The sequence below is a fragment of the Cuculus canorus genome, chromosome 24, assembly GCF_017976375.1.
Source record: "Cuculus canorus isolate bCucCan1 chromosome 24, bCucCan1.pri, whole genome shotgun sequence".
NCBI classification, from domain to species: domain Eukaryota; kingdom Metazoa; phylum Chordata; class Aves; order Cuculiformes; family Cuculidae; genus Cuculus; species Cuculus canorus.
The window spans coordinates 7,274,188-7,299,329 of NC_071424.1; the positions used below are offsets into that span (position 1 = coordinate 7,274,188).

Consider the following 25,142-nt stretch of genomic DNA (forward strand, 5'->3'; position numbering starts at 1 on the left):
TCAGAAGTGCACGTGTTGGGGATGGATGGTGTGTCCCTGGGTCACTGAGTCAAGGCACGGCTAGGCCACACTCCTGGGCTGGGGTAGTCAGCTGTGCTCCCAGTTTGGGCACAGCGTCTGGACCAGTGCCCTAGAGAGGAGAACTGTGGGTGGCCAGACACAGCGTGTCCTCCAGGATCCTGCTCTCCTGGGTCTGGGGGTGTGAGGATGGGAGCGGACCAGTTCCAGGAGCCCTCAGCCCCGGGAGCAGATGTCTGGCACACACAGACACTGCAATACTCCACCGGTGCCGGTCCCAGGATAGGCAGAGAGTCTGGGCCTCAGCAGACCATGCTCAAGCACCGCACCCGGAGTCTCATTCCTTCACAGACGCAGAGGGAAGGAAGGAAAAAATAAGTTAGACCACACTTAACAGTATTGAGAGAGCAACTCACAGAAAGGAAAGCTGCTTTCAGGAGACACAGGGGTGAAACGAAGCAGAGAGGTGAGCGACCAGGGAGAGGCAGAGCTGGAGGCAACCAACTGCACAGCACTGTGAAAGCTGTCCTCGCTGATACAGCCCAAACCACCTTGAAGGAGGAAGAGCACAAATAGCAGGGTAAAAGGGAGAGAGTTGCCACTCACAAAACTTCTAGGCTGGTGGTGCCTTTAAGGTCTGGGAATTCTCTGATGTCTGTTGCACCATTGAGCGACCTGCAGAGAAATGAGCACGAAGTGAGGTGGACAGAGGATCTAGAAACAAGTATCCACAGTCCCAGACTCATCAGCCATGGTGGCAAAACTGCTTCCTCACACTTAAATGTGGCAATCAGAGGCTGAGATCCAAAGGTGCCCCTCTCATCAGCTTGCCACCACTGGCTAGACAGCGGAGCTGATGGCTCACACAGAGCAGATGCATTAAGCTGGAGTTGGGTTTTTCTACGCAAGGAGCCTTGGCAAGCTTAGACCCTTCCTCAACCACTGACATTCTTGGCATGATCTCTACCCAAAATAAATAAAAAAACCCCAACCCTAAACAATTACCAAGGGGAATGTAAGCAGGGCATCCCACCCAAGCCTCCAAGAGTCTATGCATTTGGAACTAACGAATGCATAGGTATTTGAAGGATTTAATTTGTCCGAGCATGTGTTCCTGCAGCAAGAAGCTGGGTGAGGCATACAAATCGAGATTTGGAGGTTGCCTCTGCCCCAATAGGTATTGCTGTGCCACAACAGGTTGACTAAGAGCCATCCAGTCCAGACCAACCGATGTGGAGCAGCTATTCTTGCCCAGACGGTGTCCAGCACATGGTGGTGGCCCTGGAGCAGGGTTGGGGCTATACTTGTGAAGGAAGCACTGTCACCACTGGGTGTCCAGCAAGATCATTTGCACCATGGTGTCAGTGTTATGGGATTTGTTCCTCTGCTCTCCATCCTGCGGAGGAAGGCAGATGCCTTCAAGGGGCTTGTGTTTGGGTAACTAGACAACACTGCAAGACTTGCTTAAGCAGCAACAAAAGCTGTGGCACTTGTGAGTGGGGTCTTTGCTGGTGCTGATGCCTAGAAGACCCTAGAAGACTCCAGTGCGTGTCAGCTGGGTGGTCAGGAGGAAAGAATTGCTCCCTCAAAAATGCCCTTCCTAAAATTATTCTTCCTCAGCAGGAAACACCTGCAGTGTCTACTCCTCGGCTCACTGCCTTTGGGGCTGGCCGTACGAGTGGCATCATGGTCTTCTATTGGCACATGGGATCTAGAAAAGTGGAAGGGCAAAGGCCACTAAGGTGTCCAGCTCCCAGGATTTCAAGCCTGGATGTGTTACCTCTCTGAGGATGTGCTTGATGAACTTACAGAGTGTGGAGCTTTGGCAAGTACTGGAAAGCTGATTGTCCAACAAACTGGATGGGATTGTCATAAAAATGGCTGCAAAAGAAATGAGTAACTGGTCAGATTCTGACTCACATGAAGAGAAAATGCTATTACGGGTCAAGAACCTTGAAGCAACTAGTAAGCTCTGTATGAGGCACTGGCTCTCCTGTGAGGAACTGCTGTCTTCCAGATAACCCCACGCTCTCCCAATAGCCCTGTTGACTGAAAACTGATGTCTCCTGCTGCTCTGGAAAGGCCCTTAGGGTCCTGTGAATCAGACAGGCTAGAAAGTTGCAAAGCCCTCCTTCAACACTGCTATAGAGCTGAAACTCTGCTGGGAAACACCTTGTTGTTGATGACACCTCCTCTGCTCTGACATATCCACAGTACGGGCATATTTCCTACTTCTCCAGTCAGTGAAGAGGATTGAGCTCTTCTAGGATCCACCTAGCTTTAGGAGGAGTTAAATCACCTCTTAAGAGAAGCACTTTCTCACCACTGACTGTGAAAGACTTTAGTTAAGCAGATCACAGAATCAAGGATCATGGAATGGTTTGGGTTGGAAGGGACCTCAAAGCCCATCCAGTTCCATCTCCTGCCACAGGCAGGGACACCTCCCACTGGATCAGGGGCTCCAAGCCCCATCCAACCTGGCCTGGAACCCCTCCAGGGATGGGGCAGCCACCACTGCTCTGGGCAACCCGGGCCAGGGCCTCCCCACCCTCACAAGAAAACATTTCTTCCTAAGATTGCATCTCAATCTCCTCTCTTTCAGCTGAAAACCGTTCCCCTCATCCTATCCCTGCACTCCCTGATCGAGAGGCCCTCCTCAGTTTTCCTGGAGCCCCTTTCAGTACTGGAAGTTGCTCTATGGTCTTCCTGGGGCCTTCTCTTCACCAGACTGAACAACCCTAACTCTCTCATCTGTAAGTATCCTGGATGTATCTCACTCCTATGTCACTCCAAAGATGATGTCCAAGGAAGATGGGGATGAATCAGGTTTATTTGTACTGGAGCAGCGACTGCTTTCACCCAGTGTCACCATGGCTGCCCAGATGTTGGTATTTCTTTAACTTCAGTCCAGACTTGCCAAGTAGAGCTGTTGTCACTTGCCAGGACTTCCAATATCAGTGCGGTTCAGAGAAGAACTGTTCAAAATATTTGCCTGTGCATGGGTCAGAGGGGCAATGCACTGGCAACGGGGGGTATTTATCTGCAGAACTCCATGTCCATGCATCTGGGGTGGACACACAATGATCTGGAGCGATATGGTGTCCCACCTCCCAGCCGCAGCTGTAGCAGCTTTTCTAAACACAAGGAATAAACACAGGCAGATGTCAACTGGGGCTTGGAAAATCCTGTTATGCACGGCGAGATTTCCATGCAGACCACCCATACATTGTTCCTTCCTTGTTATCAGCCTGTTCTGCAGCAAAGTCCAGCTGCGAGGAAAGGAGAACCCACAGCAAAAATACTGAGGCAAAGCTGAAAAGGAGATAATTTCAGCTTGTATTGGCCCACGTACAACAGAAGTTGTGGTCATGCTGACAGCTGTCAGAAATCCCAACCAAAGACTTATGGAAATGCCCCTTTCCCGGGGAAGCAAAGGTTTAGGAAACACTGTGTAATTATCTTACATTGTTTGGAGGAGGGGATTCCCAACAAATGCGTTCTCTGGAATAGCTTTGATGTTGTTGTTATGAAAACCGCTGTTGGAAGAAACAAATATCTTGATATTAACGAATGAGAAAGGCTCAGAGACACCTTCTTTCCTCAACACACTTAAAGGCAGAGAGCTTTCAAAACACACACAAAATAGGAGTTGTAGGCTCTGTTCCACCTGTAGCATAGTCCCATCAAGAGCACATAGTCTGTCCTTTGGCAGGACAAAGCCTTCATTATGCTTTGTTTACTCTGTGTAGAGCTTGATGCTCCATACAGCACCCCACCGAACCCACCAAGAACACAAGGACTTAAAGTTTAACACTTCACATGTCAGGAAACATGAGCAAAAACCCCACACCTGGTTCACACTCTCCAGGAACTGCAGTTTTACGGATGGTCTCTTCGTTAGAGCTCCACAGCTGCCAGCCAGAGTGCAGCCTATCATGAATTATTGACCCTTATGACTTTAAAGTATTTGTAGATTTAGATGTGATATTTTTGGTTAACCTTGAGAAAGTTGCTATAAGCAAACTTTTTCAGTAGAAGAGAGCTCTGTGGCTGCAGTCTGAGCTCCCGCACACCGAAGGCAGCTGCAGGATACTGCATCCAGGACCAAGACCAGGATCTGGGTGATGCCCAGGTTGTTTAATCCCAGAGGAGTTTGCACGTGTGGTCAGTTGGATGGCTGCTTGAAATTTGCCTCTTATTTAGTGAAGGGCATTTCAAAAGCCAGCTTAGTGTGGATTAAGGATCTTATTCTAATGGCAGAGTAACGATGATGCCTGGTCTGCTCTGAGAAACCTTGACAAGGAATTCTTCTAGTAAAAACAAAAAATGTCAGATTTTTAGTCCAAGTCTCCTAGAAGCACCAAAGTAGCTACTTTTGTCCCACTCCAGCCTGTCAGTGTGATACAGTCCTAGAGTCCACAGAAGCTATGGATCCACATCAACTCAACGAGACACCATCCTGGTGCTTCTACCCTCACGGGTGTTAAGTGAGATGTTTTCCCATTTTTAGCGTCTCTCAGGCTTACTGGTTAGCGGAGGGAGAGCCACCAAAACAGTCATAAACTTTAGTGATTCCCTATTATAAACTTGTCCTAAGGGAGATAGGACAGTTTCTGCACATCAGAGGAGGTGGCACAAGGCCTGCAGAAGCCATGGCCTCAAAATAATGCAGATAACTCCATGGCTGGAGTTCATGTCTGAGGAAGCATGATCATTAGAAGCAGCTGGAGGCCAGATGGAGTTGGGAGTTCATCGAATCCCATGGGAGAATAAGGAGCTGCAGAAAGAACCTGCTCCAAGCCTGATGGGGCATCTCCAACTCTCCTCCACCAACCACGGTGCAGAGGCTGATGGTGAAGTGATTAGAATGGATGGAAATTGAGGGGATAAGCTGCTTTTCTGGGCATGATGGAAAGGGCTAGGAAAGAGAAGCAAAAGGCTTGGACTGAATGCTCTCCCTAAGTCACAGCACATGCGATGGTCACTCTCCATCGGGGAATGCTTTTGAAAAGAAACAAATAGAAAATCTCACAGCTCCTGCAGTCGGCCCAGAGTCTTGATAGCCCCAGGGAATTCCAGCAGCTCATTGTAGTTTAGGTCCCTGAAAGACAGAGAGGGAAAAACATTCATTAACATGGCTGTAGGAACTCAACCGTGAGTAACTGTGCTTTGAAGGCATGGAAACTTGGTTGTTAAGCATGGGAGACAGGTTTTTCCAACTGCGCTGATCCAGACATGGTCTGGAAATAAAATCTCACGCATTCCTGCAGCAGGATTTATTCCCTGCTATGAGCACTGTCAGGCAAGAGCCAGTCCAAGCTCTGGCTCTGCCATCTGGACTCCTTCTCCCCAAGTTCCTCCATGGCTGGCTCTGGACCCTGCTGTGGCTTTGCACCCCCAGAGTGCCTTGTCCCCCCCCTCTCAGGGACTTATCCCCAGGTACTGTGGCCATGAGTTATTTTTCCCTGCCTTTCCAGGTCAAAATGGGGTATTATGACGGATGAAAAGCACAAGAGCAGCTTCTGTTTCATGGGCCCCATCAAAGGGCTTTCTCTGGGCTCCCTTGCTCTGTGGTGCAGAGGCAATCAGGAGACCATTCCTTTGGTGCTTGTCCTGCAGATGCTGGAGCTCCCTGCCACTGGGACCTGCTGTGGTTGTGACCAGTGAGAACAGTGGGTATGGGAAGATCTACGCTTTCTTTTGATGGTTGGGTTGAACCCCACATTGGAAACTGTGAGCCAAAGGTGGAAGTGAAGTGCAAGAGGTATTGACGCTGCTGAGCACTGTTTAATTTACGGTCTAATAAATTAAGTAAAATATAATACGTTGGTTACAAGGAGAAATGCACAGTTTACCTGTCCTGACTTGACAACCAAAGGAGACATCTGAGCCTGAATGAAACCCCATGGGCTGTATTTGCTCTCCAGGGATGGGCTGGCATCTCCAGAGAAGGATTTATTTGAGTTACGGGGCAATGCTGGCAGGCCTAAACCCCTGAAGATACTGATCCTGCCATTGGCTGGAGGAGGCCCATGGAGACTGGCTGGGCTTTAGATGTGTAGTTCTCCTTCTCTGGCAGATCCAGCGCTCTCCTTGGAAAGGGAGTTCCAGGTGAAATGGTACCATTTCACCCCATCCCAGCCATCCCACAGACACTGAAGTCTGAAAACCATGTGACTGCTTCCTACCTGCATGAAACTCACTGAGTTTTAAGTGGTAGATACTTTGGAACATGAGGGTAATTACTGGCTCCTGGAGATTACTGTATAATTACACTTAATGGACCACAAAGTAATTCCTATGTAACCTGGATTGTGGTTTATGGAACAGAAATAACCCTGCATTTACCCAGCAATGAGCTGCTGCCCAATTACCTCGTAATTCTCATCCTCTAGGCCCAGGCATGGTAATTACATCACGATCTCTCTTGGCCCCCCTCTCTCTTGCATAGCCTTCTCCTTTACCAGTGTCCCAGCTTGGGAATTACTCTACAGCACTGCCTCAGCTTTGCCCCATAGGTACTTACACAGTAAATAACCCCAGAGTCTCTTCAAATTGCCTTCCCTTGTACCTTCCAGGACTCCAGGCTTATATGGCTTATGCCATACCTTTCTTATGAGTTTTTGACCCCTATCTTGTAATTCCCTAGGACATAAGGTGGGCCTGGGTGAGTTTTATCTTGTTTAGCCCTGAAAAGCTCCCTATCAGACCTTCTTGCTGGATTCCTTTTGCCACAGGATGCAGCAGGTCCTGCCTTGGCAGGGTTTGTCTCCCCACACCAAGGGCTGTTTTCTCTCCTCCGGTTACAGAGGGATCCTGGCTGCCTGCACTACGTGTATAGATTTGAGCAAATGAATCCTGTTCCCGTAGGACCTGTACCTCAAGTGCAAGGGTCTGGAAAGCGTTCACATAGTCCAATAATAGTCACAAGCTCTGCCTCCCTGACACATCCAACCAGAGATGCTGTGGCAGAGTAGCAGAACACTCAAAACCGCCGTGTGTGTCCCCAGGGCCCAGAAGCAAAGAGGAGGGCTGCGTCCCCTCCTCATGCCACCTCCCATCTTTTAGACATGAGTTCTGCACCTCCTACAGAACTTGCTCTGACACACTCAGTTCCCATCAGGGTTGAAGCAGACCAGTGATTTTTCTGTCTTCTCTGCTTGTTTCCCAACTGATCTGTCTAAGAATAAATAGACCAGCACATGACTGCTCAAACACCTCACTCTTTGCAAGGTGCACGTAGCTTGTTATCAGCTGCTTGGATGCTCTTAGCCAGTTTCTCTCGCCGGTACCTGCCAAGCGCCCATCGCTGCCACGGCTGCGCACCTCACGGCTCTGTTAACCTGGAGGAAGGCAGGGCAGGACTTTTACAATGCACATCCCTTCATGGAAGCTCAGGGAGGCACAGGAGTGGATTTCCACAGAGAACGAGCAATTAGAAGTGCAGACAGAGCAGTGCTGGAGGTTTGAAAGCATCAGTCAAATTCCATTAACCTACAGATCCCTGCAGTGAATGAAATCAGAGGGCATTAGCAGCCTAAGTTGACTGACAGTCCCAAATCTCCATGTGCATGTACAGTGCTTAATACCTTTAAAAGTCTCACCCTCCAGTGACTTTCCAAGGTCACGGCGAGGTTTCACAGCAGTGCAGGAAGTGGCAGAGGTCACTCAAGGCTGGGTGCGTGCCTGTGCAGCTTCCCTTCGCTGTACCCTAGAGGGACTGGGATGAGCTTATGTGATGCCAAAGAACTGACGCTGGTGGAGAGGCATTGTGAGACCCATCCCCACAGAACACTCAGCCCACTGCCACTGTCACCAACACTGGGGGAAGCTCTGTGCGATGGCATGGCAGTGTTGAGTTTCTCTCCAGTGATACCTGATGTGTCTGTGAGCAGCTGACACAGAAAATATTGCCCAACAGAGAGGAGACTTGGCTCAACTGTGATTCACTAACAGAAAAAGGGAACTTAGATCTTTAACTACTATTATTTACAAGGAATAACTCAATGTGCTGTAATATTTGCTCCTGTCTTTAAAAATGCATTTCCTTTCCAGCCGCCCCTCTTCCAGGCAGGCTGCTCTTTTATCAGCAGATGAACATTTTGTTTGTACCTCTATGTGTGTGCAAGTATGTACAGGACCAGTTCTTCATGAGCAAACACACACCTTTTCCAGCCCTGGCAGCATCTCGGTGCCTCCCTCCCCCCACACCTGACAGATACAAAGAGCATTGTGTTCAGCAGCTCCCTCTGGGTAAAAAAGCCATCTCTGAAAGTTGGCATATACTGGGCTTATTGGAAAGAGGAAATGCAACCAGGTGTAGTCATACTGCTCTGGCCTCGCTGCCAGCAACCCCAGTCTGTTCTGGAGAGACAACGTGCCTGTTCTCCTGCTGCTGCTTCCTGGTTTTCAGTGAGGTGAGCCACCCTCCCAGAAAACAAACCCAACTGTGCTCATTAACAGGTCCCTTGAATGATGCTTGCAGCCAACTGCTCTTGATCCGTGCGCCAACTGCACCGCTCTGACTTGCCTCCAGCGCTGCCCTGTGCCAAACCCTGCCAGTTTCAGCAGGGTTCATCTGGTTGCAGGAGGCTGGAAGAAGACAATACCTGAGATGTTCCTCAGGTGTCATCTCTACCCTACAGTGAAGTGGCTCTCCCTGAAGCCCAGATCCAAGACAGGACACAAGGGGCAGCTTCCCTCTCCTTTCCTCTTCCTTCCCTGAAACTGAGTAAGGCTTCAGTTCAAGCAATGACCCAGAAAGGGCCTCCATTCTTCACTGCAGGGGAAGCTCTGGATGTTTGTGGCAGTGGGGAAGTTTCTGCTCATTTAGGGAAAGTCAGTCCTCAGGTGTTTCTGCAGACATCTGATATCAGCAGGGCTACATCCACCCCAGATGACCCCATCACTCCTCTCCATCTGCTCTCATGATGAGTTTGGCCCAACCTGGGTGCTTGATGGTGGGTCTCCAGAGCTTCTTTCCCAGTGTAGATGGGAAGGAGACTGGGCTCAGTGGGTTGGGAAGGGTTTTGTGGTTTGACTTCAGTGAAAAATTTTCCTCCACTGAGCGTGTCAGGGAACCATGCGTCATTTCCAAACCCTTCCCAGGGGCTTGGTGGATACAGGAAATGGATGTGCCACAGAAAACACCTCCAAGTGTCCCCTATTCCTCCCTGCCTTGGTTGGGCAATGCTTTGCTGGCCCCAGCTCCATGCTCTGACACTTTCCCACAGCTTCCAGCTTTGGGAAAGCTGCAAAAAGCTGAACTTGCCATGCAGGTGACACTATCCCCACTGCACTGCCATCGCCTCTTGGCCCAAGGGAGATGGACCTGGCGCTGCTGGGATCTGAGCTGCCCCAGCTCTGGGCTCTGCCCAGAGGATTTGTACACTGCATTTGAGGTCTCCCGGTTGTGGGGTGCTGTCCTTATTAGCCCATCTGGGAAAGTGGACCCAATGCCAGCATAGCCTGGATGCACCATGGCCATGACCATGCTGAAACAATAGGGAAGTCTCAAAACGAAGAAAGAAGTAATGGGCATGGCATAAGAAAAAGAGTTTTTTCCATTATCAAAGGTATTTTTTTTTCTGGAAGCAAAATCACCCAGCCAAGAGATTCAGAAATGATGTGCAAAAGAAATTACTATAAAGAATCACTTTCCTTAGCTGGGCTCCAAGTTACCAGGTCCAGGCATCAGACTGGGATGTTGAAAGGAGCCTTGTCTTTTCTTCCAGTTAAAATGAAAATCTCTTAAAAGTCACCCTGTCTGCCCAAGACACGGTGATCTGGCTGGCTTTCCATCACTGTTATTTCTAGAGTGAGCATATAGCTTCATTTTTGGAAGATCTTAACCAACCCCGTTGCTTATTTAGAAATAGAATTGAATTGACATCAAAGGCAGAGTTATTTTGAGCTTTAACTGCCAGGGTGATTTGAAGCTGACAACATACAGCCTGGAACTATTAATATCTTAAATCAGGCCAAAAGGAGAAGGAGCAAAAAGAGTCTCAGGTCAATTTTCTGCCTGTTAGGGGCTATTAGTGGTTCCACGCAGGAAGCCAAACAAAAAAATTATATAGTACTATAAATTCTTCCATAAGCCACAAAACACCACAAATTTGCAGCTAATAAACTTGAAGATGCAGTAAGATTAGAAGCTGGAGACAGGACATTTGCTGACTATTTCAGTCCCAGTGTAGCTGAAGATGCTACTGTGCTGCCCCGGAGGGAGGCTTTGTGCAGCCTCTGATAAGAACTTGCATTTCCACCTGTCCTGTGCTGGCACCTCATCAAGCTGCCAGTAAATGTAATTAATGCTGCCGCTACTTGTGTTGGTTACCATGGACAAACCAAGCACTGGAAATGATTTAATTGGTAGTTTGAAAACCTAAGGGGGGCCGTTGTGACCATGTAGTTTGACCTCTAGCCCGGCACCGGCCAGCTTCACCCAGACGTCTCATATCAAGGTCATGGCTTGTGGTTGAGCTTGAGCTGGGAGGGGAGATTTAGACTGGATTTAAGGTAGATATTTTTCACACTGAGGGTGGCGAGGCACTGGCCCAGGTTGCCCAGGGAGGCAGGGGAGGCCTCATCCCTGGGAACATTCAAGGTCAGGTTGGATGGCGCTCTGAGCAACCTGATCTGGTTGAAGGTGTCCCTGCTCCTGCAGGGGGATTGGACTGGAGGGGCTGTGAAGATCCTTTCTTACACAAAGAATCCTATCATTCTGTGATTCTATAATTTAATGGTTAATCTCGAGTATTATGAGATGCAGCAGGTGACTGTAATAAATGAAAGGAGGGAAGCAGGGTGTGAAAGGAGGCAGAGCACATGTCTGACTCCAGCCAGACTATAAGACCCCTAAATGGAGATATAGAAGAGGGGGTTGCTCCAGTGTGTTCAGGAGAGAGAAAAGACCTATCATGAGATTCATAGAATCATCAAGACCTCTAAACTCATCCAGTCCAATCGTCAGCCCAACCCCACCGTGCCCGCTAAATCATGTCCCAAAGTGCCACAGCCACATGGTTTTGAACCCCTCCAGGGATGGAGACTCCTCCACTGCCCTGGGCAGCCTCTGCCAGGGCTTCACCACTCTGTCAGTGAAGAAATTTTTCGCAATATCGAATCTAAACCTGCCCTGGTGCAACTTGAGGCCATTTCCTCTCGTCCTACCACTTGTTAGTTGGGAGAAGAGCCCAGCGCCCACCTTGCCACAACTTCGTTTCTGGGAACTGCAGAGAGCGATGAGGTCTCCCCTCAGCCTCCTCTTCTCCAGACTAAACAGCCGCAGGGCCCTCAATCACTCCTCAAGACCCTGCTTCTCCTGACTCTCCAGATTCATCTGCTGTGGTCAGTATTTTAATTTGTGAAACTAAATATGTTCTAGAAAGGCAAATTTTTGGCAAATTAAAAGGAGAAGCCAGGCACTGATGGAGTGTAACAGAGTTCCTGGGGGTCCTGAAGGAGCAGAGGTGGATCCCCGCACTGCGGGAAGGTTGTCATGTACTAATCATACCTGATTTCTGCCAGGAACCCACAGCAACCTCTGTACATGGATTCATTCTGACAGCCTAGCCTGAAGACATCCCAGCCCCTCACGTGGTGTTGCACCATTTGAAAGGGTTTCTGTGGCATTGAAGGGTGCGTTGCTGGAGCGGGGGGACCTGTCTGTCGGTTCTGCCTTGTGCGCCTGCAGCTGCCAGTCCTTCCTCGCACAGCTCTGTTCTCCATTTAAAAACGCAGCAGTGCCCAGAATGTGTCTGTTCCAACCAGTATTTCTGTCTGTTCTCTAACTGATGAAGGTATCGGATGAAATATGTTTTCAATTCCATTTGATTTATTTAACATGATTGAAATAAGCTTTGGAGAGTGGGATCTCGTGGGGGGTCCCGGGTGCACAGGCATTGCACTTGTATCATTTACAGGACGCAGAAGGGGCTGTGACCACACAGCGGAGCAGCAGAGACCTTGGTCGCTGGGATGCACAGGCAAGAACCATGGAGCTGCTGACTCGGGCAGGGAGGCACGGACAAAGCAGCTGCCCTTTGCCAGGCAGGGGGAGAAGGCAGGCTTGAGGAAGCCTGCTCTACAGCAGAGCATTTCCAAGCTGCAGGAGGGACACAGGGACCCTACCTATCCTGCAAGGTGCACCACTTACTGGTGCTCAGCCCCTGGCCCTGCTGCAGTGTGCTGGGAGGAGGGAGCATGGGGTGGGAGCAGAGCTGCCGTGCATCAGCACATCCAGAGTGCAAACATGCCTGCAGCTTCCTCTGCTGCCATTTCAACAGTGCCTGTTCCTCCTCTCCACAGGCAACCAACTCCCTCTCGCACCCTCTCCCTCCTCCAGCACGGACAACAGATCTCCTCCAGCTGCTCTGTAACGGGGTCTGTGTCCAAGGGGAAGGCTTCCTGCAAAACAAAGCCTCAGGAGCCAGAGGAGTTGGGGACCCCTGGCAGGTCACAGCAAGCATGTCTAGAGCTTTGGGAAGACTCAGTCTGTCACTGCAAGCTCAGTGGCTCCAGAAAGCAGGGAACCAGGCTGGAGAGCTGGTGAGGGGGCAGGAAGTGTAGCGTGAGGATTTGGTGGGGAAAAGGAGAACAGGCAGAGTCCTGGGAAGGGGATGGGCCATAATACATGGAAAATGCCTTGTCTCCAGAGTACCTTTTCACGTCAGCTGGCTTCACTCTCTGTCTTTCTTCTTTCTAATCTTGCAAAATATCATGTCTGTGTGGGGTCATGTTCAGACAAAGCTCAGACCTGGCTGGAAGGTACCTGCCTGGTTCAGAGCCTGAGCTGCATCGCTGAGGACAAAGATCTGGCACTCCAGGCTTCTGCTCTTGAGAGAAGATGCAGTGAACAGCGACCGGTTGGACCTATGAGACCACAGGAGGGAAGTGTCTGGTCCCCATGCTGCCAGGCAATGCTTGGCGAATTTGCCAGTTCCTTTTCACAGAAGACTTTCTCTGTTTGGAACAGTCACCTTCCACATACTCTATGACCAGAGCAGGCATGTATTTTGTAGCTCTGGTTTTGGACCAGACACAGGAACTCGTGCAACCAGGGCATGAGCTGTGGTCTTTCTCTCCAAAAAGCCACCTTCACCCTTCCTTTCCCCAACCCCTGAACCAAGTCTCTGCTGAAGCCCCTTTTCTCCTCCTGCAGGACAGTGTGGGACCACAGCGCCGAGCTCAGGAGCTGCCCAGGGATCCACCCTGACACAGCAGGGCTGGAGCATCAGGATGCCTGGGAGGAGCAGGGCAGCTCAGCGTGGCAGACAGAAGATCCTTGGAGGAGCAAAACCCATCAGATACTTTGGGAACTGCACAGACTGGGATTAGCGTCAAGAGGCGGCCCAAAATATTTCAAATTATACATACTAAGTAAGTCAAACGCCACTTGAGGAGCAAAGTAGCACCTGGCACACAGTTTTCCAGGAGATCAGCATGGCCTGTCCAGCCCTAAAAGGGTTAAACAATCCTTGTATGAGCTATGGTGGAGATATTTCCCATTTCCTCCTTCCTGCCTTCATTGCCCGAGGTGTACTTTATATTAATTTTTTTTTCCCCTCACATAGAAAATCCAAGTCTCCGGAGGAGTTGGTAGGTTCCAGCTCTGCTCTACATCTACAGACTCAACTAATTACCTGGATAATAGGGCAGCGCTCTGTGAAAGCCTGTGGTAAAGGCATTTCCTGTGAGGCAAGGTTAGGCAGATAAAACGCCTGGAGCCAGAGGGTTTTGGATTCAGCCCTTTTGGGAGACGTTTTTAATTTATTAGCTCTATTTTTTAAAAATAAATTAGAAGGTTTTTAAATGAATGGAGATTTGCTCTTTCCAAGTGATTTATCTCCTTTGCCTGACAAGTCAAGGAGCTGGCAGGGTTGCAGATGGGGAGGGAGAAGTCGGAGAGGTAGGAAGCAGCGGGGTCATGCCAGGCAGAGGGGATGGGCAAGGGCTGCGTGGCCTCTCTGAGCTGCTTCCCCATCACAGCTGCCCCTGAGATGGGTTGGAGATGCCCGAGCAATCAGAGGAGCAGCATTTTTGGGGCAGATTGCTGCTATTTTGGCCAAAGCCCAGAGATCTCTAGCATTTTGGGCTGGTCCGGGGGAGCAGCCTTTTGTTTCCCACCCCTGCCTCTACCCTGGAAGCCCCTTCAGCCCTGCTGTGGGGAGGGGAGACAAGACACTGCCGAGACACATTTTCTGTCTCTGCCAGTGTCAGGGTCTTGTCCAGCTGCACATGCCAGGGCAGGGAGGAGCCCTGGGCCTTATTTTCCATTCATCCCATGCTCCATGTCCGTAGGGGACACGGCCATGCCCACGGACAGGACTGCTGGGAGGGCCATAGCTCTTATTTTTGCATTTCTCCCTTGCTGCCTTTGCCTCAGCAGCTCAGAACTGAGCCCTGAGAAGGCGCTGGGGGATGTGTGGTGGCCTTTGTGATGGGAGACCCTGCCTGTACCCATGCCGAGCTGCTGCTTGGCACTGCCAGCTCATCTGCACCCGAGAGCTAGGCGAGGGTGCAAACCTGCTAGAGCAGCTGCTGTCCCCCACCCACCACTATCAGAGGATTCAAGGATTTGCCTCGATGGATTTCCCCATTGTGTGCATGGTAGCTGGCACTTACAGCCAGACCACCTCCCGTCCCTGCTTGGGCAAAATAATTGTGACGGAAGAAAAACCACTTTCTCCTTTCAAAGGGGAGCTCCCAGCCCAGGGGCGCTGTCAGCAAAGTGGTACTGTGGGAGTGGAAGTCATGGTAAGATTCACGCAGGAACCTCTCCACCCCTTCAGCTGCGCTGCCCGCTTCTCTCTGGGATCTGCTTGCAAAGAAATGTGAAAGGATGGCTTATGTGTGCTGGTGTTTGGAGCTAGGACTTGGAGCTTGGCTCTGAAATTCCATTTGCTTTATAGCTTTCCCCATGCCCTGGGCAGCCTCTGCCAGGGCTTCAGCACTCTGACAGTAGAGACAGTCTGTTCCGCGGAAGCAGAGGGCTAAGTTCAGTGTTATCACAACCTATCTAATGAGATCAAAGTCAAGTACTACAAGGCATGAGGCAATTATTCATCATCCTTTAGACTGCATTTCGACTGCCTGTAAAGCCCAAAGACCTTCGGGCACTGGTCAACTCTCTGAGCGAAGGTGGTAAGGAGGAAATCTGGACACAAGACCAGTGTCACTGTGGAAATGCATGTCACAGGGTTCCCCCCATGAGAAATACTGTCCTCACACAGTGGTGGGGAACTTGGCTCCTGTATTAGCGCCATGCAAGTCTTTGGATGTCATTTTTTCTTGCTGCTCCTCTGAAAACACAGCCTTGTCTCCCAACCCCAAGAAAGATCTGAATTTTTCCAAGAATCAGCCTCCGTTGTTGCAGTGAGGCTCCTTGCTGTGGCTGACTTCTCTTTACATCAACTTTTCCATAAACATACTCGACTTACACTACAGAATAGGTACAATCTAATCCCTCTCCCTTTCTCTCCACCTTGTTAAAGACTGAGAAAGAGCAAGACTGTCTTGCTCTTGCTTATAGAATTGTAGAATCACAGAACCATCAAGGTTGGAAAAGACTTCTTAACTCATCCAACCCCACCATCAGCCCAACCCCACCGTGCCCACTAAACCATGTCCCAAAGTGCCACGGCCATACGGTTTTTGAGCCCCTCCAGGGATGGGGACTCCTCCGCTGCCCTGGGCAGCCTCTGACGGGGCTTCACCACTGTTAGGGAAGAAATCTTTCCCAATACCAATCGAAACCTTCCCTGGCGCAACTTGAGGCCATTTTCTCTTGTCCTACCCCACCACAGATAGCCCAGCACCCACCTCACCACAATCTCCTTTCTGGGAGCTGCAGAGAGCGATGAGGTCTCTCCTCTCTTCTCCAGACTAAACAGCCCCAGGTCCCTCAACCAATCCCAGAACCCCTGGGCTCCAGACCCTTCCCCAGCTCCGTTCCCCTTCTCCAGACACACTCCAGCCTTTCAATGTCTTTCCTGCACAGAGGGGCTCCAAAATGAACACAGCTTTTCTTTTCTCCTTCATCTCACATCCCCACTCCACCCCTAGAAGCCCTCTTGGGCTTCTCCACCCCACTGCACACGGCCATTCACTGTAGTCCAAATGCTTCCCTTGGCCGGAGATCCCCCACTCTGGGCATGCCCATGGGTTATGGTTGTCCTTTCCTCGGTATTTAAATTCTCCATGCCCCGTCAGCCCTGCTCCACTGCATCTCCCCTGGGCACCCCTTTAGCTCGTGCCCTATATAAAGGATCCAGTCCCTTACCCAAAGGGGCTGCAGGAAGAACGTGTCACATAATAACAATTACACTCTTCTTTACTCCATGTCTTTCAGAGAGGGCTAAAAAATGCCAGGTATCACTTGCTTTGACAGTCTAAAACCTGACTTCATGGCTCAAGCCACTCTTCCCACAGCCCTGCAGGGCTGATCTTTGTCATTTCTCAGGCTTATGGGAACTGGTGAGGGAATCTCACTAGGTTTCAAGGCTATTTTGAAACCCTGCTGGGAATCTGGCCAGTGTGCCTCTGACTTGCTTCCAGCCGGCCTGCCCAGGTTTCCTTCCCAGGAAAGGAGGCTGAGGGGGCTGGTGAACAGCCAGATCTTGCCCTGACAGAGAAAATTTTCTTGGAGCCGCTTTTTTCAGCTACAGGCTGGTGTTGGACTGGTTGAGACCTGGCAGGTGTTGCACATTCAGCCCAGCTACCTGCCCCTCATGCTTCCTTCTCCTCCCCACATCAGCATGGAAAACACAAAGCTGCTCTTGCTCTGTACCTGGCAGAGCTGACGTGCACAGTAGCTGCAGGTCAATGCAGGGGAAATGTGAAGTCATCCATCATTCAGTTGACAGTTGGACTTGATGATCTTAGAGGTCTTTTCCAACCTTAATGATTCTGTGATTCTATGATCTGGCTTCACTTTACCTCTTTCTAAATTTGATGTCCTCCTGAAATATCAGGGCCGAGCCCTCTCCAAGAACAGAGGTGCTCCACTGGGATCTGTTTCTGCAGACATGATAGGACTTGGGCTGGGCATCCAGTGTGCTTGTGTACAGGCAGCTTGCACAATGCTGTGAGTGCTGTTTCTCTTAAATTTCTGGTGGCATTTGATAAAAATAGAAGTTCCCTTGTTTAGCTGAATATGAGAAGAAACATTTCCCTTAGGGGAACAGAGTTTTCTGTACCTAAAACTTCTTAGGCTATTCTCAAAAGCCCAAAACAATTTTTTTTTCTCTCAGCTTCTACAGTTCTTCACCTATTATGTCCGGCTTATAATCACTATCTGGCCACAAATGCTCATTTTAGGAACCCTGGACAAGTTTCTGCCTTCACCAACTCTTACCATCCTGCTGCCTTCCAAGAGGTAATGCCCACAGGGTATCTGAGAGCAAAGTTTTGCTCCACAAGCCAAGAAAATGTGCTAAGTGCTGTCAACAGAACGCAATCATAATTTGAGTTAAAGTGTACATGCAGAAACTGTAATAGTCTCCACATGCACAGGAGTTGAGAGGTGGTAGGTACATGCAGGTCTAGCAGCTTACTTGGGCTGTTGCAGTCAAATGCTCAGCTGTTTTCTGCCACAAAGCTTGGCCAGCTTTGGTCAGCAGTGCAGATGAGCACTGGAGATTAACACCATAGGGATGGCTCCACTTGAAATCATACATTCATGGAATGCTTTGGGTTGCAAGGGACCTCCAAAATCCACCCAGTTCCACCCCCTGCCATGGGCAGGGACACCTCCCACTGGATCAGGGGCTCCAAGCCCCATCCAACCTGGCCTTGAACACCTCCAGGGATGGGGCAGCCACCACTGCTCTGGGCAACCTGGGCCAGGGTCTCCCCACCCTCACAGGAAAACACTTCTTAAGATCTCATCCCAATCTCCCCTCTTTCAGCTGAAAACCATTCCCCTCATCCTATCCCTGCATTCCCTGATTAAAAGCCCCTCTTCAGTTTTCCTGGAGCTCCTTTCAGCTGGAAGATGCTCTAAGGTCTCCCCAAAGCCTTCTCTTCTCCAGGCTGAACAACCCAAACTCTCTCAGTCTGTCCTCAGATGGGAGGTGCACTTGAGGAACAATGTCTTCCTCAAAGATCAGTGATTTGAAATATTTACTGGCCTGGAGATGAGGATTACATGCTCAGGCCAAGAGGAGCAGAAGCCAGCTCACTCTCTGTTGAGGACATTCCTTTAGTGTGATCAGATGTGGAGGTGAATCTGGAGATCTTTCCCACAGCACTATCCTTGCAGCTTCAGGCAGCTCGTGGAGGATGGGGGCTGTGGGATACTCATATGCAGACATCCAGGTCATCAGAGGCCGAACACAGGCAGGCAGAGCCCTGCTCCAATGGGACAACCCCTGGAGCTGGACACTCCTGGTCAGCAGGGACAGGAGTGGTGCTGCTGCAGCCCAGCAGAGAGCCCCATCCCCACAGTTCTGTGCAGTCCTGTCCCTGTGGTGACTGAGTGAGAGAGGGAGGTGCTGAGCTCCCCTGAATCTGGGGGCATCACAGATGGGCAACAGAAGGCATAGGAAGTGCTAGAAATGAGCTTTCAGCACAAGTGCTTGTGGAAACAAAAATTATCTCCTACGGCAGTGGAAGCCCTTTCAGTCTTTCACACAGTAAATAACGGGCCAAGAACTTCTCTGCAGCTCCATCCTGTTTAGCACGGGCAGCAGGGTGGCTTTAACCACCTTGGCTGCAGAGTAAGTTTGACCTGATGCAAGCTGTGAAGTTGTCGCATGATCTGCCTGGGTTATACCCCAAACAGGGTTTTCTTCCACCAGCGAGTCCTCCACTCCCTTCAGTAACTTTTGTGCCTTAGTGCTGCCTGGATGTCACGACTCTGCCCTCACATATTGGTCTGGGCCCACCAGAAATGGCTGGGGAGAAAGACAGACAGGCACAGGGATGGGGGAGACCCATGGGTCACTGGAGAAAACCATCCTGCATCATCCCTGGCATGGTTCAATCTCACCCCAGCCGAGCCCTTCAGGGTGACCTTAGGACGTGCCAGTCTGAAACTGAGAGACAATGGTGTCAAGGTCCTGCCCTGGGGAGATTGTCTAGAGACCAATGGCTTGTTTGCTGCTTCCATTCTCACCCGATGGCTGCTGTTGGCTCCATGCTGGGCACAGAGGGTCCCGGCCTCCTTGAGTGGCACTTGAATGCTGGGAAGCGTCACTTCTTTCTGCCATGAACCACACCTCCTGGTTCTCCCTGGCAAGGAGTGAGGGCCTGAATCTGACCACAAAGACTGCATGGAGGGACAAGTTTCTGCACAATTGAAGGCAACAGGCACCTCTTCCAGCCTTTCAAAGCCTTGATTTATTTGCTTACTTGTTTGTGTTTCCTGCTGTGCCAATGCCTGGCACATGAGACCCAAGCAATTCATGCTGCTGTCAAACCACTGCGTGTGTAGGGCAAGGCCATGAGATTTAACTCAGGGCCACTTGTCTGCTGCTAATGAAGATGTGTCCTGAAGGAAAGTTCATTCCTGCTTCTCATCTTCCCCTGTGGTCTCCTGACAGATTGAGTTCCCTGCCATGCCACGGTGCAAGATGAAGTCAGCTGGCTATGGGTGATGTCAGGTGACATGGGACCATCCCAGAGAGGGGTATTACCCAGATGCCTAAGGATTTTAACAGCCTTGAACTCAAGTCAGCCCCTCGTTTTGGTCGAGTCAGGTGTTTAGGGCACTTTGGGACCATGTGCATATAGTGAGGAGGTGAGGACACTCCCTGATCAGGGCATGCATGTAAGCTTTCTGGATTGCACCAGGACCTGACGTGTCCAGGGCCTCAGAGTTCCCTCCCAGTGGGTACACCCACACATGCAGACCCCTCTGCAGCATCAGCACGCACACACCAGCTTGCACAGGCGCAAAGTCCAGTCTGCCACCACCCCAGGCATCCCACCCTGGGCATCTGCTTGCTGCGCTTGTGCCTGGAGCCAGCCACGCTCCGAGTGCGGTCGTGAGTGACCGTGCGGTAGGGCTGACACAGAGCCACCAGCCCTTTCCAGTGGGCTGTGCTGAAAGAGATGAGCACACACGAGCTCTTTAGGGCAGAGGAACAAACAGGTGACTCACAGGGTTTCCAGGCTGTGCAGCCCATCAAAGCCATTGGCTCCCAGGCTTTGGATCCGGTTGTTGTGCAGGTGCCTGTGGAAAAAACAGAGACGGTCAGTGGAGGTGAACCTGGCCTTTCCTGCCAGTCTGAGCCAGGGACAAGGGCCATACTTCTTTTTAACTAGATGATCTTTAAGGTCCCGTCCAACCCAAACCTTTCTATGACATCCTGAAAGCTGAGCACAGCCTGGTCTGGGAAGACAAGGGGTATTATAAGATCCCCTCCTTTGCCTCATGAGACTCATGTTAGGTGAAATAGCGCTTGCAGACCAGCTACAGAGCTCTCATTTCTCCCAAGAAATCCAGGCTGACATAGGAGTTTCCCTGAGACCTCCACTTCACAGCTCCTGGGTGACTTTGCATGAACATGCTTAGGCAAGAAGTGCCAAGCAACCCTCTAGATCTCACCTGACACTGGGCCTGATCCTACAAAGTGCCGCGCGGCTTCAACCATTGTTCACAGGTGCTGGGTGCTATCTGAGGACACAGTCATATTTAGATTCCTCAGAGCCTTAGCAGCAGCAAGAAGTTCAAAATCATCCTGTTAGTCACAGTTTATTATCTTGCAAAGAATTGAAAATGCTGTCAATTTCTGGATTAGCTCCAGTTTGATGGTAATGAAAGTTGCCTTCAGTTTAATGCTTCAGAGTGTCTGGGAGAAGTGCAAGGGCCATGCAAGAGGCTGATGCACATTCTCTACCCTAAGGCAACAATCTTCCCCCTGTTCCACTTCGTCCTGGTGCTACATGCCATGAACATCTAGTGCTTAAGGGCTCTGGAGTTCCCAGCCTTAATGCTGGTGCTGGAAAGTCATGCGCTGGGGGCCCCTGGGAAGTCACCTGGGGTTTCTTTTCCTTGGATGCTCCACAGGTGATGAGTTCCCCTGGAGTCCAATTTGCTGGGTTCTTTGTTCCCATAGGACCTTTACTCCCATGTCTCAGTTTTTTTGCAACCCAAGGCCTTAATTCCTGGATCCATCCCCTCCATTTGTCAGACACGGAGTATTTTTGCCATCTGGATTCCTTTACAGCCGGTGGGAGCCACATGGCTCATTGTGCATCTCCCTCTGAAATGCCACTCAAGCGCAGATCAAAGTCTTGTACAGAGAAACCTTGGAGCAGCCTGGGCAAAGTCTGCTGAAAAACTGAAGAAGACAACTCACTGCTGCCCAGCCTGCACTTCTACCAGCCTGCTCTTCAGCACATTTGTGATGTCCACGCTTGCACTGGGATGATCCGTGTGGAGAAATGCCTACTGAGAAGGTAAGGTCCTCTGGGGCTGGATACTCTCATTGCTCTCTGTCAGCATAGGTTTTCCCATCAGTTCATTTTACAGTTCAGATTCTTCTTTAACACAGAGTGCCATGCGGTTCATCCGCTGCCTTTGGGGTCCTTTTTTCCCTTGCCTACGCTCAGGGGTGCACCAGCTTTGTCCAATGCTGCTGCCTCCTTCCAAGAGCCTGGGGGAGACTCCACACTGGCAGGTGGATCAATGACTTTTTTTTCGTTATTTGCTGCTTGATCTAAATCTGTCTTGGCTTGAAAAATCTCTCGCTCCACCTGGATTCAACTGTGAGCTGTTTGGCTGAGTACAAGCAGCTCCCGCTGCCAAATATTCTCGCGTAAAGCAGGAGGGAGCTGGGAGTGGAGGAACAGCCAGGCTTTAGGGCAGCTTGGTAGGGGCTTGCAAAACAGAAACCAGCCAAAGAGGGATGTTTATCTTTGGGATGAGAACGTACAAACAGAGGAAGGGGAAGGGAGGGAAAAGACGCATGATAAAATATGTTTGCTCCTTGGAGCGAAGGAGAAGAAAGAAAAGGAAGTTGCCTGCAAGAAAATTCATTTGATTGTGACTCTTAGAGGAGAAAAGAAGCTGAGATTAAAATCAGAATCTTACAGGAGAAATTGCTCTTTGTCAAAAGAAAAGAAGTTCAAGACCAGATGGTTTCCTCCATCAAACGACACAGGATGGCTTCAGATCATGTTGCCCTTACCTTACTTGGCACTTCCAGTGCAAGATGATGCCAACAGTTTTGGGTCCCTTTGAGCACTGGATATTGCATTTGGCAAAGTGAGGGCTTGGATCTGGAGTCGCTCTGTAACCACAGTAGGAGGTTCCACAGGAAGCCCTTGCCCCATACCTCTGTTTGCTGCAAGGGGACAGTGTAGGGAGGAAGGAAATGCTGAATGCTAGAGATGTGTCGGGGTGGTACACAGGATGCCTTGTCGAAGCACGGACACGCTGAGCAACTGACTGCTATCACTGGAGTCAGGCAAGGAGACAGAATAGAAAAGCAATCACCTGCTGTGTTTATATTTGGCTCTAAAGTGCTTAGTTTGGAGGCAGAGTAATGGAAATCACCAGAACCATGTTCTTTGTTGGTGAGTAAACTATGAGCAACCAAATAAGAGACTTATAAAAAAATTTGCTGTCCAAGCTGAACTCTAGAGCTGTTACCCAACCATATGGCAGCAACAGAAACAAGAGAGCTGGAAAGGTAAATACTTGAAAAGATGGCCCTTTCTTCCACCTTGCCTTTTTTTCTCCTCTAGTAAACAAATTTTAACAAGTGGAATTGCAACATCATCAGTGTGCTTCAATTTGAGCTCAGCACACAAGACGTTATATTCTGCCCTGTAAATTACAGATGGTTTGATAGCAGCTTGAGATACTTGGTTCTGGGCGGTAAACAACCCTCTTGTAATGTGAAAACACGCCAAGTCTTTAAGCCCTTGCTGTTCCTATTGGAGCTCGTACACTGCTGTCCTCAGTAAGATCAATGAGCCTGAATATTTGTGCATCTCCCTTTGCAGACCAGCACCAAGGAGTGAGGCTGGGTTTGGAGCATCTCTCACCCATGAGAATGGCTTTCCCCAGGGGGAAGAAGGGCAGTCTTTTTTGTGGGCTGGCATGTAGACTGTTCTTCAGTTGTGAACCTCCATCAGAAAACAGGGGTCTCTGTTTCAAAGCAATTTTCACGACTGACCTCTGGCAGGAGGGCAGAGAATGTGCCCCGTGTAAAATGCTGTGTCAGGTGATCCCGTGCCATGTCTCGATGCAAAGCAGCATGAATTCCAGTGGCTGCAGAATTCCACATGTCCACAAGCCCACCCAGAATGGCTAGAGAGGAATGATTCATCTTGGTTGCTATCTCAGGTGATGAGAATTCAGAAGTACACCAGAAAAAACCCCAATCCTACCAGACTCATTTGAGCTCTCTAAAAACTGCACAGCAGTTTCTAGAAGGAAGATAATCTGTCCTTGCCAGCAATTTCTTAACACAAATTGAGCATAAGTGAGGTCTTCCCAGATCATTCCTGCTGCACTCCCAGCAGAGTTTGTTTTATTTTAATTTCAATCCTTTTTCCATATATTTTTCTGGTCAACTAAAATATCCTGGAGAACAGTCTTGTACTGAAGGTAAAGGCAGTCCAACACAGGCATTAGCACCATGAGCTCCAGGTCTGGAAGTGGCACCTCTAAGGAGACAGGGCACCTTGAATACTGCGTTCAGTTCTGGACCCCTCACCACAAGAAGGATGTTGAGGCTCTGGAGCGTGTCCAGAGAAGAGCAACAAAGCTGGTGAGGGGCTGGAGAACAAGTCTGACGAGGAGTGGCTGAGAGAGCTGGGGTTATTTAGCCTGGAGAAGAGGAGGCTGAGGGGAGACCTTATTACTCTCTACAACTGCCTGAAAGGAGGTTGTGGAGAGGAGGGAGCTGGCCTCTTCTCCCAAGTGACAGGGGACAGGACAAGAGGGAATGGCCTGAAGCTCCATAAGGGGAGGTTCAGGTTGGATATCAGAAAAAAATTCTTCACAGTAAGAGTCATCGGGCACTGGAACAGCTGCCCAGGGAGGTGGTCGAGTCGCCTTCCCTGGAGGTGTTTAAGGAACGGGTGGATGAAGTGCTTAGGGACATGGTTTAGGGAGTGTTAGGAATGGTTGGACTCGATGATCCAATGGGTCCTTTCCAACCTGGTGATTCTGTGATTCTGTGATTCTGTGTCTGACATACGAGGGAAAGCAGGTAGAGCTCATGTGCTGGATACCAATTCCATAAAGGTGCTCATCTGCATGAACAAGAGAGTGGGCTCTAAGGGAAGGGAAATGATATTGCATCTGCATCACGCACCGGTGAAACTAGATCTCAAAGGCTAAATATATTTCTGGTATGCACATTGTTAACCGGATGGTGAAAACTTAGAATGGGTGCAGAGAACAACAATAAAAATGATCCAAGTTGCTGGAAAACCCTAGGGTGGAGACTCAGCTTATTAAGATCAAGGGGGTGAGTGCAGCGTAACATATAGGAGTCTTCCTGGTTAGAAACTGGGTACTAAAATGGTTCTGTGATTTAGTGGAATAAAGAATGAGAACAAATGTCTGAAGTCAAAGCCAAAGAAAATTCAAGTGGGAAATATGAGCTCTTTTTTCTTTTTTGTTAACACCAGGATGATTAACCCCTGGAACAAACTACAAAGACAAGTGGTGGATTCTCCACTGCTTTAATTTCTAATAAGTTCATTTTTACTTCTCAAAAAGGACAAATGCAAATATTTTCCATCAGAAATTTACATCTGATGATCTGAACAAAGTCCAAATCTGACATGATATGAGTTGTCCCGCTGGATCAGCCATTGCCATGATGAATTTCCAGCTCTATTGTGGCAAAACTGTCCTTTTCCTCAGTTTGGACATGGAGAAGCAGACAAGCCTAAATCATAAATGATGCAAATTCCCATGGATTATTTCCAGCAGTGAAGGAACAGTGTGAGACTTGTCTGGTGAAGAATAAAGCTCAATCAGAAACGACATTGTCAGGGGTGTCTTGGAGAGCTATTCACTTCTTCCTCAAGCATTGAAGAGGGAAATTCACTTTTGCCAAGGCAGTGTGCTTGGTCCTCGGAGAGAAAAGGCACGTTTGCAAATCAAAAGGCCCAGGAATGGAACCCAGATGTTCCAGGCAATATTGTTCTTA

The 25,142-nt window shown here is 49.7% G+C and overlaps 1 protein-coding gene across 3 annotated transcripts in view; it reads right to left on the minus strand.

Moving 5' to 3' along the window:
* Positions 1–25,142, minus strand: part of LGR6 (leucine rich repeat containing G protein-coupled receptor 6) — a 156,966-nt gene that overhangs the window by 26,417 nt on the left and 105,407 nt on the right. For all 3 annotated transcript variants that reach the window (XM_054087774.1, XM_054087773.1, XM_009560608.2), the window contains 5 exons: positions 20,126–20,197; positions 5,051–5,119; positions 3,483–3,554; positions 1,828–1,899; positions 625–693 (listed from right to left, as the gene is read on the minus strand). In XM_054087774.1, coding sequence (XP_053943749.1) covers positions 625–693; positions 1,828–1,899; positions 3,483–3,554; positions 5,051–5,119; positions 20,126–20,197 — 354 coding nt within the window. The remainder of the gene's footprint in view (positions 1–624; positions 694–1,827; positions 1,900–3,482; positions 3,555–5,050; positions 5,120–20,125; positions 20,198–25,142) is intronic.